The 20,206-nt window shown below is 43.6% G+C and overlaps 1 protein-coding gene across 6 annotated transcripts in view; it reads right to left on the reverse strand.

The window, feature by feature from the left end:
• The window catches only part of LOC121569466 (protein quaking), an 82,561-nt gene that overhangs the window by 54,253 nt on the left and 8,102 nt on the right, over positions 1 to 20,206 (reverse strand). For all 6 annotated transcript variants that reach the window (XM_041880482.2, XM_041880464.2, XM_041880491.2 and 3 more), the window contains exon 2: positions 7,712 to 7,854. In XM_041880482.2, coding sequence (XP_041736416.2) covers positions 7,712 to 7,854 — 143 coding nt within the window. The remainder of the gene's footprint in view (positions 1 to 7,711; positions 7,855 to 20,206) is intronic.

Raw genomic sequence — 20,206 nt, forward strand, 5'->3', positions numbered from 1 at the left:
TCTGCTTTTAAAGGACTAAAATCGGCCTATTTATCCAATCTGGGCAGTGGAGATTAAGTGTGTTTTCCATCAACTACAATAAAAGCCGAAAGTAATTAGGGCCATTTTATACTGGGAGCATGCTGGACCAACCGGCAGAGACTCACACTGATCTTAGTATTTTATGAAGATAAACGAGCTAGCCACTTTAATAGGCAAATTAATTATTGCATGACTTCTAATAGCACTCTGCTCTAATTCCCTTCTGCAGGATGTCTTTTGTTTTCATTATTACAGAGGACAAGAGGGCGAGCGTGCAGGAAGAAAGGCCAGATAGCTCTTTCAGGAGAAGGTGAGTTTGTGTGAATGTGCGTGTGATTATTGACCTTATCATACCAAAGGACATTCACATATATTTTAAGTGTGTTTGAACATGAAACAGTATTTTCCATTAGCTACTTTTTCCACTTCATAAATTAACTAGGTTTCTTTTCACTTAAACGTTTCAATTCGCTAGTCAGAAAAGTCCTTATAGCCTTCTCCCGCTAGAATGAACAATATGCATCTTCTAGTGATCTTTTGATAGGACAGGCGCTTGTCAGTCACAAAGCGAGCAATGACAGGGAAACACTGCTGGTTTGTCAGAATGCTGTCCGTCCCGCCTCTCTGTACCTGTGTTATTTTTGTGCGCTGTGGTTGGCTGCAGTCAAATTTCTTCCATGGAGGGAGAGCATGATGCTTCTTCATCGTCTCCTGTGAGTTAATTTACACATCCCACGTAATGTAAGTAGTAACGATGAGTTGAAATCCACTTAATTATTAATGATTATTTTATTTTGCATGTTTCATAGGCTATTTACTGTTCTTTGATTGACGACCGAACAGCTTGTGTTGGCTACTGTATAAAAGGGGTGGAACTGACTGAATAAAGTCGATCTCCTATATCCCTTTGCTATTCATAAATCATACAACGTAGTTATATATTCATGGTATTGCATCAGGACAAGTTAACCCCCAACAACAACTGCTCCCCGGGCGCCGATGACGTGGATGTCGATTTAGGCAGCCCCCTGCACATCTCTGATTCAGAGTGGTACTCTGTAGCTCAATTGGTATAGCATGGTGCTTGTAATGCCAGGGTAGTGGGTTCGATCCCCGGGACCACCCATACGTAAAAATGTATGCACACATGACTGTAAGTCGCTTTGGATAAAAGCGTCTGCTAAATGGCATATTATTATTAAATGCGGAAAACACATTTCAGTTGAATGCATTCAGTTGTACAACTGACTAGGTATCCCCCTTTCCCTTTAAAGTGACTCATCAGTGTAGCCTAGTGATGGGCAAACAGCTCTTTTTGAACAGATATTTTAGGTGAATGGAACCGAATCGCCTCGGTGAGAGAGACGTTCTTTTGGCTCCTTCATTTGCATACTGGTAGGCTACTGCTTTTTGGCGATTATCTGCAGATAAATATGAAAACATTCAATGAGAAAGTTACAGAGATATAAATATCATACCCCCCCAAAAATGCTAACCTCCCCTGTTATTGGTAATGGTGAGAGGTTAGCATGTCTTGGGGGTATGATCTTTGTGCCTCTAACTTTCTCCCTCATCATTATTCACGATTCATTCATGATTATCCGTAATCATGGTAGCATCCACATTAATGTAGAAGTGTAAAGAAACATATTATTTTCTTATTTACAATAAAAGTGATTCCAAAATTACACTACATTATTTACCATTCATTTCTATTGGGCACAAAATAATCTGAAACACAACCAAAACAAATGCATCCAACAAGTTTGTAGTGTGTGCTAGGAATATGGGACCAAATAATACACTTTTTACTACTTTAATACACATAAGTGAATTTGTCCAAATACTTTTGGTCCCCTAAAATGGGGGGACTATGTACACAAAGTACTGTAATTTCTAAACGGTTCACGGTGGATGACAGAATGAGGTGAGCCTCATCCCCTCCTGGGTGATGATGCTGTGTGTTGTCTTAGCGGTCCTAATGTCCTAATGAACCCTAATGAACCTTCATTAGCCATGCTTGTGTTGCTGGCACCTTCCTCTCTCCCCTGCGTCTCCCCTGTGTCTAGCTCCGTTTATTATCATCACAATAATGAGGGGGCTAATTTATACCGCATAGCTCACCTAATAACAGACAGCTCTCCCTCCTCTCCTCCTCTCTCACCCCTTTACTCACTTCTCAATCTTCTCTGCACCTCAAGTGGACCTCACGCAGCAGGGATGGGAGGGAGGACTGCCCTCTTAAAATCAAGGTCATTCCTCCCTGCCCTCTCTCCCTCTGTCTCTCTCTCACACACAAACAAGTGTGCGGACAAACACACACACACAAACACCTACGCAGGGACATGCACCAACACACGCCCACACCCCACCCAACCACACAAACACGAGAAACACATGGAAAAGCAGCTGGTCAATCTACAGTCCCAGTCCAGTTTGGGTCTCTCTACGTCACACAATTAAAAGTATGACACCTGGAGTGATGGATAATTACATCCACTGATGCTGTCTCTCTGCTAAAGTACTTCTTCTTCAAACAGGGAGAGAGAGGGGACATACAGTACATACAGAGACACATGCGCATATGCACACATACACACACACAGACTTCCAAGACTTTTCTCCCCCCTCTCCCTCCCCGCTTGCTTATCTCCACTCTCTCTCCTTCCCTCCCTGTCTCTATCCCTCCCTCTCTCTCTCCCTCTCTCCCTTCCGCTCTCCCTCCCTCCTTGAGGTTTGTGAAGGATGGCCAAGGCCAAATGAGAGTACTGAGGGAGAATGAATCCAGCCGCACATGCTTCTAATGATTAATAATCAGTGATGGTCTCTCTCTCATCTCTGCTGTGGATGAGCATGACCCAGAAAAGGACAAGCAGCAACCAAATGATTGATGACAACAGCTCATTTCCACTGTCTGTCCCTCCACCCTCCACCTCACACTGTTGTATTTGCACAATTAAAAGCTTTGTCCCCACAAACTCCTGAAATGTATTTATAGTCCACTAGAATCCATTAACCACACTATTCCCCCTTCCTTTCTCACGCACACACACTCTTTCTCGCACACACATGCGCACGCTCACACACACACACGCACAAAGATACAAACACACACACACCGAAATACCCAAATGAATGACAATAATAAAAACTCAGTGTGAGGCAATGCTCTTCTGGATTCCTGTCTTTCATTGCCTAATAACATTGTTCAGCAAATTGGAATGGGTGTGGGCTGCCAAGACAGTGGCAGCAGCGCTGCGAGGAGTTTGAAGGGGAAAATTAATTTCCGTGCCGCTGCTCTCCTGTCCCAGAGACGAGGGTGGGACATGAGAGAATGTTTTCTCTCTTTATCAGTCAGACCAGGCCGCGACTCCCCTGCCCCAATTCCCCCAACTCATCTCACACACACATTCATCATCAACTCACATGTACAGTACCAGTCAAAAGTTTGGACACACCTACTCATTCAATGGTTTTTCTTTATTTTTACTATTTTCTACATTGTAGAATAATAGTGAAGACATCAAAACTACGAAATAACACATATGGAATCAAGTAGTAACCAAAGAAGTGTTAAACAAATCAAAATATATTTGAGATTTGAGATTTTTCAAAGTAGCCACCCTTTGCCTTGATGACAGCTTTGCACACTCTTGGCATTCACTCAACCAGCTTCATGAGGTAGTCACCTGGAATGCATTTCAATTAACAGGTGTGCCTTCTTAAAAGTTAATTTTTGAAATTCCTTTCCTTCTTAATGTGTTTGAGCTAATCAGTTGTGTTGTGACAAGGTAGGGTTGGTATACAGAAGATAGCCCTATTTGGTAAAAGACCAAGTCCATATTATGGCAAGAACAGCTCAAATAAGCAAAGAGAAATGACAGTACATCATTACTTTAAGACATGAAGGTCAGTCAATCCGGAAAACGTCAGGAACTTTGAACGTTTCTTAAAGTGCAGTCACAAAAACCATCAAGCGCTATGATGAAACTGGTTCTCATGAGGACCGCCACAGGAAAGGAAGACCCAGAGTTACCTCTGCTGCAGAGGATAAGTTCATTACAGTTACCAGCTTCAGAAATTGCAGCCCAAGTAAATGCTTCACAGAGTTCAAGTAACAGACACATCTCAACATCAACTGTTCAGAGGAGACTGCGTGAATCAGGCCTTCATGGTCGAATTGCTGCAAATAAACTACTACTAAAGGACACCAATAATAAGAAGAGACTTGCTTGGGCCAAGAAACACAAGCAATGGACAATAGACCGGTGGAAATCTGTCCTTTGGTCTGATGAGTCCAAATTTGAGATTTCTGGTTCCAATAGCCATGTCTTTGTGAGACGCAGAGTAGGTGAACTGATGATCTCCGCATGTGTGGTTCCCACCGTGAAACACGGAGGAGGAGGTGTGATGGTGTGGGGGTACTTTTCTGGTGACACTGTCTGTGATTTATTTAGAATTCAAGGCACACTTAACCAGCATGGCTACCACAGCATTCTGCAGCAATATTCCATCCCATCTGGTTTGCGTTTTAGTGGGACTATCATCGGTTTTTCAACAGTACAATGACCCAACACACCTCCAGGCTATTTGACCAAGAATGAGAGTGATGGAGTGCTGCATCAGATGACCTGGCCTCCACAATCACCTGACCTCAACCCAATTGAGATGGTTTGGGATGAGTTGGACTGCAGAGTGAAAGAAAAGCAGCCAACAAGTGCTCAGCATATGTGGGAACTCCTTCAAGACTGTTGGAAAAGCATTCCAGGTGAATCTGGTTGAGAGAATGCCAAGAGTGTGGAAAGCTGTCATCAAGGCAAAGGGTGGCTACTTTGAAGAATCTCAAATATAAAATATATTTGGCAGCAGCTAATGGGGATCCATCATAAATACAAATACAAATATCAACACCTCTCCAACCTCCCAACAACTCTCCCACCCTATCCTTGATTGTGACACTTCCACTCCCTCCCTCCTTAAACCCCACCATTACTCCCTCTACCCCTCCTCCCTCTCCAGGGTAGCACCCCATGCCTGCCCTTAACCATTACCCTCCAGGTGGAGGTAATGGGCATCCCACAGTAAACTCCCCCCCTTCCACCTACATTTACGCACACACCATCCCTCCCTCCTCCCACGCCACCCGGTGCTAGAATTGGAGTGCTTCAGAAGCAGCTCCATGAAGAGCCATTAACAGACGCTTTTAGAGCTGATAGTTTGAAGTTAATGATTTCCTACATGGGGGTCCTCTGCAATTAGCAAAGAGGTGCTGGTCCTCAACCATAACACTACTCTCCAAATGATAGAATGTTATAACCCCGTATTCTTTATTCTGAGTTAAAATAAAGAAGCTTTCCTCACACCTCTCAACTAGGTCACGAACACTATCAACACTTATTGTCAGTAATTATAATTATCAGTAATGATAAGCATGTACGCAAAACCACACACACACATACTGTAGGTGTGCAAACGTACACACACAAAACCACACACACACACATAGGTACGCAAACGCACGCACGCACACACACACACACACACACACACACACACACACACACACACACACACACACACACACACACACACACACACACACACACACACACACACACACACACACACACACACACACACACACACACACACACACACACACACACACACAGAGGGCTCCAGGCTCCAGCACTCTCAGCTGGCGGCTATTTGAAGCCCTCTCATTTAATCTCTAGGTGTTCCTAATGAACCCATCATCAGTAATAATGATCCTCCCGGTCCTTCAGAGCAGCAAGGACAGTATTGACACTCACTCTGCTGCTGCTGTCCTTTACCGGAGACTAGAAGAGCAGGCCAAGACACACTGACTGGCAAAGAGAGAGAGAGACTCAAGAGACCTACAACATTTTCTCACACCACCTACATCCAATACAGGCCGACAGACTGCAGAGACACATTATCTCACCCCACCTATAGCCACTCAACTCCTTTAAAACAGTGCCCCTAAATTCCTAAAGGAATGTCACCAAACCTAAATCAATTCATATATCAACTATATTTACCACAATATCCATATTCACAATCTATTACAAATTCATAACAACAACAAAAAGAGGCAGTTCTGTACAAAATCCACTTGGCACAGACGTCAGTTCAACGTCTAGTTTTGATTAAAATTTGGTTGAGTTGTCAACTAACGTGAATTCATCGTGAAAAACAAAACAAAAAAATTCACCATATCATTGGATTTAGGTTAAACGTTAGCTAAAAAACAGATGATATTTCCTTACGTTTATGACTTTTTACAAATCCAATCCATTTTCCACATTGATTCAACGTCATCACATTGAATTCTTTGGTTGAAATGACGTGGAAACATTGTTGATTCAACCAGTTTTTGGGTGGTCAATAGGAGGCGGTCTGTATCAGGGCTGTTCCCCCAGGTGAAATATGGTGGCATAAACAACCTTTAAAAGCCTTAAAACCTCAGCAGAAATACAATAGACTAATGCGGACTGGAGCGGTGTGTTTAAACCTCCAATGACTCACCTCCATTAATGCTGCCCACGCAAGAGTCAGCCACTCAGAGAAACAAGTTAATTGGGATCAATCAGCTTGGAGCTCGGCTCGCTCCCCCTGGTTTAGGCGAGCAGGATCTGAGGGCGATTGCTTGAAAGATTTGTTAACTACTAGGCAGATAGTTTCAGGTGTGAGTCAGAACATACACACACAAACGGTTGAGGTAAGTTCAATGTGAAGACTTATGTAGATGACGCAATCTTCCACCAATTTTTTTATTTAACCTTTATTTAACTAGGCAAGTCAGTTAAGAACAAATTCTTATTTACAATGACGGCCTACCCTGGCCAAACCCGGACGACGCTGGGCCAATTGTGCGCCGCCCTATGGGACTCCCAATCACGGCCGGATTGTGATATAGCCTGGAATCGAACCAGGGTCTGTAGTGACGGAGATGCAGTGCCTTAGACAGCTGCGCCACTCGGGAGCCCACTACCTGATGCATTTCTTTCGTTTCTTAATTTCTACTTATACAACAATGACTAACAATACTGAGGTAAAGAAACAGCACAGCAGTTCAGAAATAATATATTAAGTATTGAAACAGATTGCAACTTTCGCAAGTTTATGGTTTCATATAAACTGTTGTACCATACTGGTATCTTTCAACAATGTAGTGCTGATAGTACTGGTATGGTTCATATTAAGATAAATAATTGAGTGCCATGATTCAAGCCCATGTCAATAAATAGAGTCTAGCTGAGACTATTCTTCACATATGGACGATCAATCCAATAACAGTAGCCATCCCCCAGGTTTACATGGTGCCCAGTCAGAATCCCACTGCACCCATAACTCCTAACCTAATCAATAACTGGGACATTGGCCCATCCTCTAATGCAGAGGAAAGTAGATTACTAAGACTTGTAAGAACTTGGTAATCCAATAAGGCTGATACTGAATGCAGCTGCCCCCAGTTTACCCACAATTATATTATTCATATTAATCTAGGAAAGTGCCTTGACGCAAACATAAATTTTTCATCGTAGACTTGTGGTGGTCCTTCAGGTGCGTGTATGTGCATTTCCCTGCTAGCAGCAGTGGGGAGATGACCCATGTGTGTGAGTATCTCCGTATGTGTGTGTGTAATCCGACAAAAGATTGTACTCACATCGGGGTACTCTTTTACAGGCACAAAGAGTTTCTCCTGGAGCTGCACGATGGGGCCCACTGCATCAGGGAGCTCACTGCTCCGCTTCTCTGTGCTACCGTTTAGCGTGTCGTTGTACATGTCCTTCCGTACCCGGCTGATCTCTGGAGGACAGGAGGAGAAACAAACACGTCAGTCAGATGATAGTCAGACAACATAGTTGTAGTCACACAGAAGCCACAATACAGTGCAAGACAGATTGGTAAGGATACCAGTAACACCATAACAAATAAAGATCAATACGGGACCATACAACTACAGAATCTGGGGCAGTAAGGAAATATATTCCCTATACAGTAGTTGAAGAATTAAGCGTTTTAGGACATCCGTATGAGACGTATAGGGAAAGCACCTCTTATAGCTATCTTCTATAGCTACAGTGGGGAAAACAAGTATTTGATACACTGCCGATTTTGCAGGTTTTCCTACTTACAAAGCATGTAGAGGTCTGTAATTTTTATCATAGGTACACTTCAACTGTGAGAGACAGAATCTAAAACAAAAATCCAGAAAATCACATTGTATGATTTTGAAGTAATTAATTTGCATTTTATTGCATGACATAAGTATTTGATCACCTACCAACCAGTAAGAATTCCGGCTCTCACAGACCTGTTAGTTTTTCTTTAAGAAGCCCTCTTGTTCTCCACTCATTACCTGTATTAACTGCACCTGTTTGAACTCGTTACCTGTATAAAAGACACCTGTCCACACACTCAATCAAACAGACTCCAACCTCTCCACAATGGCCAAGACCAGAGAGATGTGTAAGGACATCAGGGATAAAATTGTAGACCTGCACAAGGCTGGGATGGGCTACAGGACAATAGGCAAGCAGCTTGGTGAGAAGGCAACAACTGTTGGCGCAATTAATAGAAAATGGAAGAAGTTCAAGATGACGGTCAATCACCCTCAGTCTGGGGCTCCATGCAAGATCTCACCTCGTGGGGCATCAATGATCATGAGGAAGGTGAGGGATCAGCCCAGAACTACACGGCAGGACCTGGTCAATGACCTGAAGAGAGCTGGGACCACAGTCTCAAAGAAAACCATTAGTAACACACTACGCCGTCATGGATTAAAATCCTGCAGCGCACGCAAGTTCCCCCTGCTCAAGCCAACGCATGTCCAGGCCCGTCTTAAGTTTGCTAATGACCATCTGGATGATCCAGAGGAGGAATGGGAGAAGGTCATGTGGTCTGATGAGACAAAAATAGAGCTTTTTGGTCTAAACTCCACTCGCCGTGTTTGGAGGAAGAAGAAGGATGAGTACAACCCCAAGAACACCATCCCAACCGTGAAGCATGGAGGTGGAAACATCATTCTTTGGGGATGCTTTTCTGCAAAGGGGACAGGACGACTGCACCGTATTGAGGGGAGGATGGATGGGGCCATGTATCGCGAGATCTTGGCCAACAACCTCCTTCCCTCAGTAAGAGCATTGAAGATGGGTCGTGGCTGGGTCTTCCAGCTTGACAACGACCCGAAACACACAGCCAGGGCAACTAAGTAGTGGCTCCGTAAGAAGCATCTCAAGGTCCTGGAGTGGCCTAGCCAGTCTCCAGACCTGAACCCAATAGAAAATCTTTGGAGGGAGCTAAAAGTCTGTATTGTCCAGTGACAGCCCCGAAACCTGAAGGATCTGGAGAAGGTCTGTATGGAGGAGTGGGCCAAAATCCCTGCGGCAGTGTGTGCAAACCTGGTCAAGACCTACAGGAAACGTATGATCTCTGTAATTGCAAACAAAGGTTTCGGTACCAAATATTAAGTTCTGCTTTTCTGATGTATCAAATACTTATGTCATGCAATAAAATGCAAATTAATTACTTAAAAATCATACAATGTGATTTTCTGGATTTCTGTTTTAGATTCCGTCTCTCACAGTTGAAGTGTACCTATGATAAAAATTACAGACCTCTACATGCTTTGTAAGTAGGAAAACCTGCAAAATCGGCAGTGTATCAAATACTTGTTCTCCCTACTGTATCTCCAACTGATCTACAGACATAAGATCTTACCACACCTGCTCTCACCTCCACAACTCTGGTCACAGACTAAAGCACATTATGAGGAGAACACCATGGGCATTCATGCATAAGCAACACATCTGTGATAGTCTGCTTGAAAGAATATACTGTGGCAGGAAGACAGCTGGCCACAAACAGGTTTCAAATGCATGTATGAATGCAACATCACTGGGTGGCTTTCGTCTCTAAATAGTATGAAATGACTTTGATTCTGAAGTAATTATTGAGTATTTCTTTCCACCATCATCCATCTACAATGAGTGTGGAAACGTTCAAGAAAAGTATGAAAACAACAACGAAACAATGCATACCAAGTCATCAAAGCTGTCAACTATCAAGCCTGCCAATTGGACCCCTATTACCGAAAATAAATATATGTATGCAATCTCACACAGACAGGCACACATTGACATATTTTCCAAGCATACACTCATATGCTTGGAAAAGATAACTTCAATCCACCACATCAGTTCATCCAACAATACATACACACACACACACACACACACACACACACATGTTTAAGGAATTGGGTGTCTATGGCATGCCAACAACAGCTGAAGGCATAGAAAATGACATATACAGCAATTTAAGAAGCTTACTTGAAGGCTACAGAGCAATACCGAAACACACAATAGACAGCTCAGACTGGGGATTCATGTAACCTCTGGCGTGACCTCAATAAACAAGTCTACCTGCTGGGCCTGTGGGCCTCGTTTTAGACCTCTCGGTGGCAGAAAAAAAGATGGCAGAAAGTCTATACAGTAGTCCTGCTGACAGAGAGGAGAGAGCGGAGCAGGGAGGGGAGAAAGAGACAGACAGACAGACAGACAGACAGGCAGACAGAGGGAGAGAGAGAAACTGAGAAATATTAAATTAAAAAGAGGGAGAAAGAGAGAGATTGTGAAAAAGCAAAGGAGAAAAAGAGCCACATCTGAACAAACTGTGGAAACGATATGTCATTCACCTGGTCTGTGTGCACTGCAGAGGAGAAGCAGGGAGATGGAGGACAGATAATCACAGTAAATTACTTTAGATCTATTCTGTCATTTAATGAAGGGGTAATAACTCTCAATTTCTTAAACCAACTGATATTTTCCCTGAGGAGAAAAAGGAGAGAGGGAGAGTGGAGGAATGAGAGAGAGAAGGAAAAAAGATAAGTAGAGAGAAAGAGAGATAAACAGGGAGAGAGAAAAGAGATGGAGATATAATGAGATAGTGAGAGAGAGTGAAAGAGAGAGAGCGAAAGAGTGAGAGAGATATGGAGAAAGAGCGAGAAAGAGTGACAGCAATAGAGAGTGAGAGAGAGAGCGTTATAATAAGATGGAAAGGATCATTAAAACGACCAACTCTGTTTGTTGCATAAAATACATTAAATATCCCCGTCCCGCGGCACAAATGGGCTAATTCTATTACAGATTAATCTTCTGATGCAATTCTCAGGGGCAAACCAAGGAGGAGGGAGAGATGTAATTACACTGCCTGCCATATTGCCATGCTTTCTTCACATAGATACACTGATACGCCCTCAACATCCATGACTTATTGGTTTCTTCACATGCAGGGAGGGTCCACCGAGACCCACAAACACACACCAATGTGACATTCACACACGGTGGAACAGAGGACCTATGTTTTGATATGGAGGAGGACTCCTGGAGTCGCACACACACACACCCACACACAAGCACCCACACACCCCCACACACCCCCACACACCCACACACACACACACAAGCACCCACACACACCCACACACCCCCCAACACACACACACAAACACCCACCCACATACGCACACACACGCACCCACACACGCACCCACACACCCTCACGCACCCACACACACACCTACACACACACAGAGGTACAAATGCCTCCTCCATTAACCTCAGCCTTGACCAGTGTGGGAGGATGGTCATTGTATAGAGGCCCATCATCATCACATTGATCCAGTATGTCGGGGAGCCCAGTGTGATGGCAGAGTGAGGTTGCAGCTGGTGGATGGCTTTACTAGTCTATTGTAATGGAAGGTGATTTTTGACTGTGGGATGGTAAAGCTAGCACTGTGGGAGAAAACAGCCCTCAGAGAAAACTTCCTTCAATAGGAGCCAGAGGAGTAAATCTTATCACTCTGGATAAGGGATAAGAGTGTCTGTTAATGGCTAAAATGTACACAAATGTACAACACTGAAACTCTTCTCTACTCTACACCACTTCAGACAAAGCACTGGCTCAAGCAAGTGGTATTGACTAGGAATAATCTGTATTTCAGTTCCCATGAATGCTCATGGAATGGCTGCTGTTGGTATTGTTGCAATTATCTACAGTAGCACTGCAGCTTCATTTTGGCAGATGTCATACACAACAAGTCACTGTAATGTGTGGGAGTAACAGTAACAGCTAGATACATAAAAGAAAGAAAGCTCATTTAGATGTGTTGTGGTGTTAGGGGTATTGTCGAGAAATGTGTTAAAGAGGGAAAGGAAACCAACTTTAGAGCATTGCAAAGAATTTCAAATCCAAGGGGCCTTGGGACGGAGCCTGGTCGGATTCCAAACCAAATTATCTTAGTAAACCATCAAGCGTAGTTATACACATAGCTTAGTCCTACATGTGAAATGTCACACTGAATAGGCCTCGTCTGTTATGTACATAAATAACAATCATGTTTTTCTCCCATGCCACTACTGCCTTTAAAACACATTAGATATGTGGTGGGATAAGGGCCGAAACATGCAGAAAGGTGATACATTGACTCCCTTTCAGCTTTTATTTTCTCCCTCCCACACATTTCGGTTATTACTCTGAGTCGTCAACAGCACTGCTGTTTCAAGCTCTCAGATGAAATAGAGCTCTGGGCCGTATAAGAAGTCAACCCCAGCTAATGCAAGTGGAAGGGGAAATGTAGGGATAAAATATATAAGTTAATTTAATGGATGATTTCAGGGAAACGATGTGATCTTATAAAAGCATGCTGGGTAATTAAATTAAATTGTCAGATTAATATTTGACCCTGAGCAGATCTTTATTGATGCTAGGAATGTCTTGATTTATGAGACATAAATCGGTGTGAATGAATTGTGTGTGTATGTTTGGTTGTGTTTTCTTTTGGCCAATTCCTGAGTATTGTCCAGTGGTCACACTAGGCCACAGTCCTGAGGATGATTAAACTGTCACTGGTGATTTATGGACAGCGTTATTACAGCGTTTTAAACCTGTTTTTTTGGGTGATTTGTCAGCTTTTTAAACCCCTCTGAATTCAATCAATTTCCTGCTCTGGCCCGAAGGGCTACTCTTACTGCAGTACTGAGAACACAACGCTGCCACCTGCCTATGTGGACACACATGCTTTAGCTCGCGCCCACAGACACACTTGTGACCCCCCCCCCACACACACTCACACACACACACACAGTGACTCATACAAGTATACATTTAGTGCAAGAAGGTAACATGACATTTCTCTATTAAGGAACAGTGCCAATCTGACAAGGATCTGATGACATTTGTGATGCACATCCAAGTGATCCTGAGAGAAGGAGAGAGAGAGAGAGAGAGAGAGAGAGAGAGAGAGAGAGAGAGAGAGAGAGAGAGAGAGAGAGAGAGAGAGAGAGAGAGAGAGAGAGAGAGAGAGAGTCACGACTTCGGCCGAGGCTGCCTCCCCTCCTTGTTCGGGCAGGCTTCGGCGTTCGTCGTCACCGGAGTACTAACCACTGCCACCCCAATCATCATCACAATTGTCTTGTCTCGTTATCACACACACCTGGTTCTAATCCCCTAATTAGTCTGTGTATAAGTGTTCCTTCTGCCCCCTTGTCCTTGTGGGTGATTGTTTATTGTGAAGGTTAGTGAAGCTCGGTGGAGCTCGTGTATTTTGTTCGACGGGAGTATTTTCCCGTGTGCCTTGTATTTTCCAGTGCACCTGTTTTGTGCCCTGGAGTGTGTTTGACGCAGTTCTGCATAAACTTGTATTTTGCGGATTAAAGCCGCCACACATACACATTCTTCACAAGATTGATATGATATCACCGTCCTTTATGGGAAGGGCAGCAGACACACACACACACACACACACACAGATAGGAGATAAAACAGAGACTTGGAGACAGACAAACGAAGACAAAAAGCTTTTTGTTTTTACGAGCGAGGAAGATGTGCATACAGAAAATACAAAAAAGTTACTGAGCGCATGAGAGACAGACAGAGTGCGAGACAGAGACAGAGAGAGTATCGTCCGACACCCTTCTGTGATAGTAATTACGGGGCTCTGTGAGTGGCGACCACATCGAGAGTGAACGTTCAGTCAGGAGGTGGGGGATGAGGGCGAGCGCTCAAACAGAGACGCCATCTGGAGCTGCGCTTTCTACAGAATAATACATCTCCTCCTTCTCATCCTTCGCTCTCTCTCTCTACAGTGTACCTGCTTTGTATCCACCTACAGAGCTCTGATCCCAGCTAAATCAATCCATCACAAGTTGGACTTCAGCTCCAGTGATTTGTGATGATGCCATTTTGGGGCACAAATAGGGAGCTAAATCTCGGGGGGTTATGTCATTGGGGGACGAGGTGCCATATTTAGATGCCCAGCCATTGGGCAGCAGCTCATATCCCACTGTCGTTGTTGACTCAGGGGCCCACTGGGCACAAACCAGTTGTGCCCTAATGAAAGCCTCCTGAAATCCCTCGCTCCGATTCTGCCGTCACACGCTCCGAAAATGAGCAGGGACACTCGAGCAGCGAACATTCCTGTCACGAAGAAGAGAAGAGGAGGAGGAGAAAGGAGGAAGAGAAAGGAGGGGGAGGATTGGGGATGTGCACTCTTGCACTGCCTGCTCTGGCACATACCCACTTCAATTAGCTTAGTGTGGCGGAGTGGTGGAGCTAGCAGAGCCTAGTAGCAGAGCCAGTGGAGTATTTCTGAAAGCCCCTGTACGCTGGTGCAGACGGCTGCCATACACGGTCTGATCAGGGAGACAGGGCTGACAGGTCTCATCATCCACCCTGCTGCCTAATCACAGACAGTAGCGACTGTACACACACACACACACACACACACACAGATGGATACACACACAGACACAGCAACATGTGCGTGCACAGTTGCATAATCACACAGAGACAGCAAGAGACAGCGAAACACACGCACATGTGCGCGCAAACACACACACACACATACAGATACACTATATACAGTAAAATAGCAAGGCTGTATGTTTTATTGTAGTCAGCCTGGTGCCTGTGTGATACACTGCCCTGTGATTAGGGCAGGAGCTCAGCCAATTACTCCAGGTCAGCCTGTGCACCGGTATATGCAATATGTACAGTACAATCGGAAAGTATTCAGACCCCTTGACTTTTTCCACATTTTGTTAAGTTACAGCCTTATTCTAAAATGTATTCAATTGTATTTTTCCTCATCTACACACAGTGCCCCATAATGACAAAGCAAAAACTGGTTTTTAAAAATTTTGCAAATGTATTAAAAGTGTAAAACTGAAATATCACATTTACACAAGTATTCAGACCCTTTACTCAGTACTTTGTCGAAGCACCTTTGGCAGTAATTACAGCCTTGAGTCTTTTTGGGTATGGTGCTACAAGCTTGTCACACCTGTATTTGGGGAGTTTCTCCCATTCTTCTCTGTAGATCCTCTCAAGCTTTGTCAGGTTGGATGGGGAGCGTCGCTGCACAGCTATTTTCAGGTCTCTCCAGAGATGTTTGATCGGGTTCAAGTCCGTGCTCTGGCTGGGCCACTCAAGACCATTCAGAGACTTGTCCCAAAGAAACTCCTGCATTGTCTTGGCTGTGTGCTTAGGGTTGTTGTCCTGTTGGAAGGTGACCCTTCGCCCCAGTCTGAGGTCCTGGAACAGGTTTTCATCAAGGATCTCTCTGTACTTTGTTCCGTTCATCTTTCCCTCGATCCTGACTAGTCTCCCAGTCCCTGCCGCTGAAAAACATCCCTACAGCATGATGCTGCCACCACCATGCTTCACCGTAGGGATGGTGCCAGGTTTCCTCCAGATGTGACGCTTGGCATTCAGGCCAAAGAGTTCAATCTTGGTTTCATCAGACCAGAGGGTCTTGTTTCTCATGATCTGAGAGTCTTTAGGTGCCTTTTGGCAAACTCCAAGCGGGCTGTCATGTGCCTTTTACTGAGGAGTGGCTTCCGTCTGGCCACTCTACCATAAAGGCCTGATTGGTGGAGTGCTGCAGAGATGGTTGTCCTTCTGGAAGGTTCTCCCATCTCCACAGAGGAACTCTGGAGCTCTGTCAGAGTGACCATTGGCTTCTTGGTCCCCTCCCTGACCAAGGCCCTTCTCCCCTGATTGCTCAGTTTGGCCGGGCGGCCAGCTCTAGGAAGAGTCTTGGTGGTTCCAAACTTCTTCCATTTAAGAATGATGGAGGCCACTGTGTTCTTGGGGAAATGTTTTGGTACCCTTCCCCAGATCTGTGCCTCGACACAATCCAGTATTGGAGCTCTACGGACAATTCCTTTGACCTCATGGCTTGGTTTTTGCTCTGACATGCACTGTCAACTGTGGGACCTTATATAGACAGGTGTGTGCCTTTCCAAATCATGCCCAATCAATTGAATTTACCATAGGTGGACTCCAATCAAGTGGTAGAAACATCTCAAGGATGATCAATGGAAACAGGATGCACCTGAGCTCAATTTCGAGTCTCATAGCAAAGGGTCTGAATACTTACGTAAATACGGTATTTCTGTTTTTTATTTGTAATACATTTGCAAAAAATTCTATAAACCTGTTTTCGCTTCGTCATTATGGGGTATTGTGTGTAGAGTGATGAGAAAATAAAATATTTAATAAATTTTAGAATAAGGCTGTAATGTAACAAAATGTGGAAAAGGTCAAGGGGTCTGAATACTGTCACAATGCACTGTATGTATAGGGTAGTATTGAATGTGTTTGTATGTGTGTATGTGCATGGGTATACTGTGTGTGTACAAAGCTGCTTTTGAGCAGTTGCTGCCTCAGGAGGTGCTAACACAAAGGAAATGATGAGTCTCAGTGGTGATGACTAAAGTGTGCCAGCAGAGAGGATTGTGCTGGGCTGAGGATGGAGGGAAGCATATGGACACAGCGCCACATGCCTGATGGGCTCACTACCATCTCTCTACAGGCCTGGGCAAAGACAAACTGGAGGAAAGACACGCAGAGACACTGAATTAGAGTGACACCCTAGCCATGGCTTGTTCACCCCGATACCATCTAGAAGGCGGAGACAGTACAGATGCATCAAAGCTGGGAATGAGAGACTGATAAAAAGCTTCTATCTCCAGGCCATCAGACAGTTAAAACAGTCACCACTAGCTGGCTTCCGCCCAGTACCCTTCCCTGAACCTTAGACACTGTGACTAGCCGGCTACCACCCAGTACTCTACCCTGCACCTTAGAGACTGCTCCCACTGAACACTGGTCACTTTATTAATGTTTACATACTGTTTTACTCACTTTATATGTATATACCGTATTCTAGTCATGGCTCATCCTATATAACTACTGCTGAACACACCTGTTCTATTCACATACTGCCCATAATGTCTATACACTATTATATATATTTATATTCCGGACTATTTCTTAATTTCTTCTTTTGTATTTTTTGTATTATGTGTGTATTGTTTTGTATTTCTAGGTATTACTGCACTGTTGGAGCTAGAAACACAAGCATTTCACTGCACCTGCGATAACATCTGCAAATCTGTGTACGCGACCAATAAACTTTGATTTGATTTGAGATACTGAGAGACACTGAGATAGAGTGAGACACTGATGCTATGAGATACTGAGCTAATGTTAGACACTCCGAGACATTGAGCTAATGTGAGACGCTCAGAGACATTGAGCTAATGTGAGACGCTCAGAGACATTGAGCTAATATGAAACGCTCAGAGACATTGAGCTAATGTGAGACGCTCAGAGACATTGAGCTAATGTGAGACGCTCAGAGACATTGAGCTAATATGAAATGCTCAGAGACATTGAGCTAATGTGAGACGCTCAGAGACATTGAGCTAATGTGAGACGCTCAGAGACATTGAGCTAATGTGAGACGCTCAGAGACATTGAGCTAATGTGAGACGCTCAGAGACATTGAGCTAATGTGAGACGCTCAGAGACATTGAGATAGTGTAAGACACTCAGAAAGACACTGAGCAAATGCGAGACTGTGAGATACTGAACAGGCCACATTTGGTAAATTTACAACTATGCTTGAAGCCTGCGCAAACATTAGTAGGCAGTTATGCTGACCCGTGGTCACATTTAGCCACACAGCTAAGGCAAATATATGAGATACAAACTGTGCTCAGTGATTTCATTTGTGGATAAACACAGCAACATACTGATTAAACATTCCTCCGCTGTTCTGCATGCTCTGGCTTAGGCTGACATAATTGGGTTGTGCTGTCACGAGACATGCAGTTAAGGAGTTAATGTTTTAATGCTTGTGAATGAGTGGCTGCAGATATCACATGTCTTGGGGACAGGAGGTCGGACGGAGGATCCCAACTCCGAAAATGATCGACAAACATTATCAGCTAGCTCTAAGAAAGAAATAAAAAAACTTTCAGAGTCTAAATAAAACTATGTGTTGCATATCTGGACAAAAATAAAAATTCAGACCAGAAATCACATTGTGAGCAGTATGAGAACTCAGCTTAACAAATCCAAAGAGATCATTCACACTTCTCAACCTCAATATTTCAACTAAAGATAGGTATACAGTATTTCAACTAATCTAACATCTTGCAGCCAAACCTTAAGACACTCATAATCCACCTTCAAAAGAGGAGTAGAGAATACTCTATCTATCCTTTGAGCCTTTAGTGAGCCAAGATAATTGAGGTCAAGGATCATTTTTCACAGCTGAGTCTTGATGCTCTTTATCAGCATTCAACTGGGCAGTCTAATAGATGGTTCATTAGGTGGATACCTTTGAATGTCCTTTAGAGTGGACTTGGGCACTAGCCCAGAACATTTGAAAATCACCTCAGAAAGTGGTGAGATTCAATTATAAAAGGAATCTCCAACTCCTACTACACCTTGAACTTTGAGCTGCTGACAGAGGGAAAACACATCAATCTTTAAGGTTCCTCAAGCAACAATTCCAGAATGTGTTGAAGCGTTAACTCTGTATTGAGAAGTGGAAGAAAAATAGCCTGTGCTCAAAGAGACTGAAATAGAAGACCTACAGTCTTGAAAGTTTGAAGCACTCACAGTGGTAGAGTGCTATTCTTTATTGGCTTTTGAAATTAATTACAGTAGGGTAATTAACATTGCAGTCTCCATACAGGTGGTCCAATCTAACTAATGTGCTTTGATTTGAAAAGCAAGGGTAGACGCGAGCCATAATTTGAGATAAGCTAAAGCAGACCCATAGCGCAAACAAGAGCACTTACTCACGCACGTGACTCTCAGATGAAGATATCACCCCTAAACCTTCAGGATGTCATTTCCTCTGGAATTATTTATTTACTGGCTTCAATCCATTTGAGGGGAAGCAGCAAGAGAATGAGAAACCTTGTGAGAGCAAAACCTATTGATAAAAATGAGGTCACATGTTGCCTGAGCATTTCAGCTTTTTCACGTTTCAAAAAATAGGTTTCATCCATTCTTTTCACATGCTCTTTTTCATGCCCCCCCCCCCCTTACTTACTCAGCGTTCTGTGGTAGAAAGGGGCTTCAATTACAAAGAGTGCTTTTAAAATGAGAAATGTGAATACATTATAGAAGTACACACTGATGTATTCTCTCATAATGCTGGTATCGCAGGGAGAACGGAATAATGATACGTTTTAATACAGAGCGCGGCTAGTAGAGCCAACGCAGTCTACTCTAAAGAATAGAGAGATTGATTGTCTCGTGAGATTGAGTGTTTAGTCTTGTGAAGGGATGACTAAGCTAATAGCACGTTGACCCAGTGACCTTTGGCTGTTGTGAATAGATCTTAGTCCAAGGTCTTACGGGGGCGTGGGGGTTGGAATGGGTTGGCAGAGTGATCATGTTTAGATCTTTCTTTTGGTTACTACATGATTCCATATGTGTTATTTCATAGTTTTGATGTCTTCACTATTATTCTACAATGTAAATAATAGTAAAAATAAAGAACAACCCTTGAATGAGTAGGTGTGTCCAAACCTTTGACTGGTAGTGTATATATATATATATAATGGAAGTATATATATTTTTTACACATATTTAACACCTTTTTTGGGGCACAAAACTACCTTCATACTTCCATTTGTTTTTTTAAAACCAGTACCGGTTACCTTCAGACGAGTCATGTGCCACTTATGGGGGTCATAGAGCAGAACACCATTGTGAGAGTCTCCCCTTTCTAGAGTGGTCATAATAGCAGTAGCGGTGCGTGGTTAAAATCACTGGGGAAACCCCCCCACCC

Source organism: Coregonus clupeaformis, chromosome 1 (assembly GCF_020615455.1).
Source record: "Coregonus clupeaformis isolate EN_2021a chromosome 1, ASM2061545v1, whole genome shotgun sequence".
Lineage (NCBI taxonomy): Eukaryota > Metazoa > Chordata > Actinopteri > Salmoniformes > Salmonidae > Coregonus > Coregonus clupeaformis.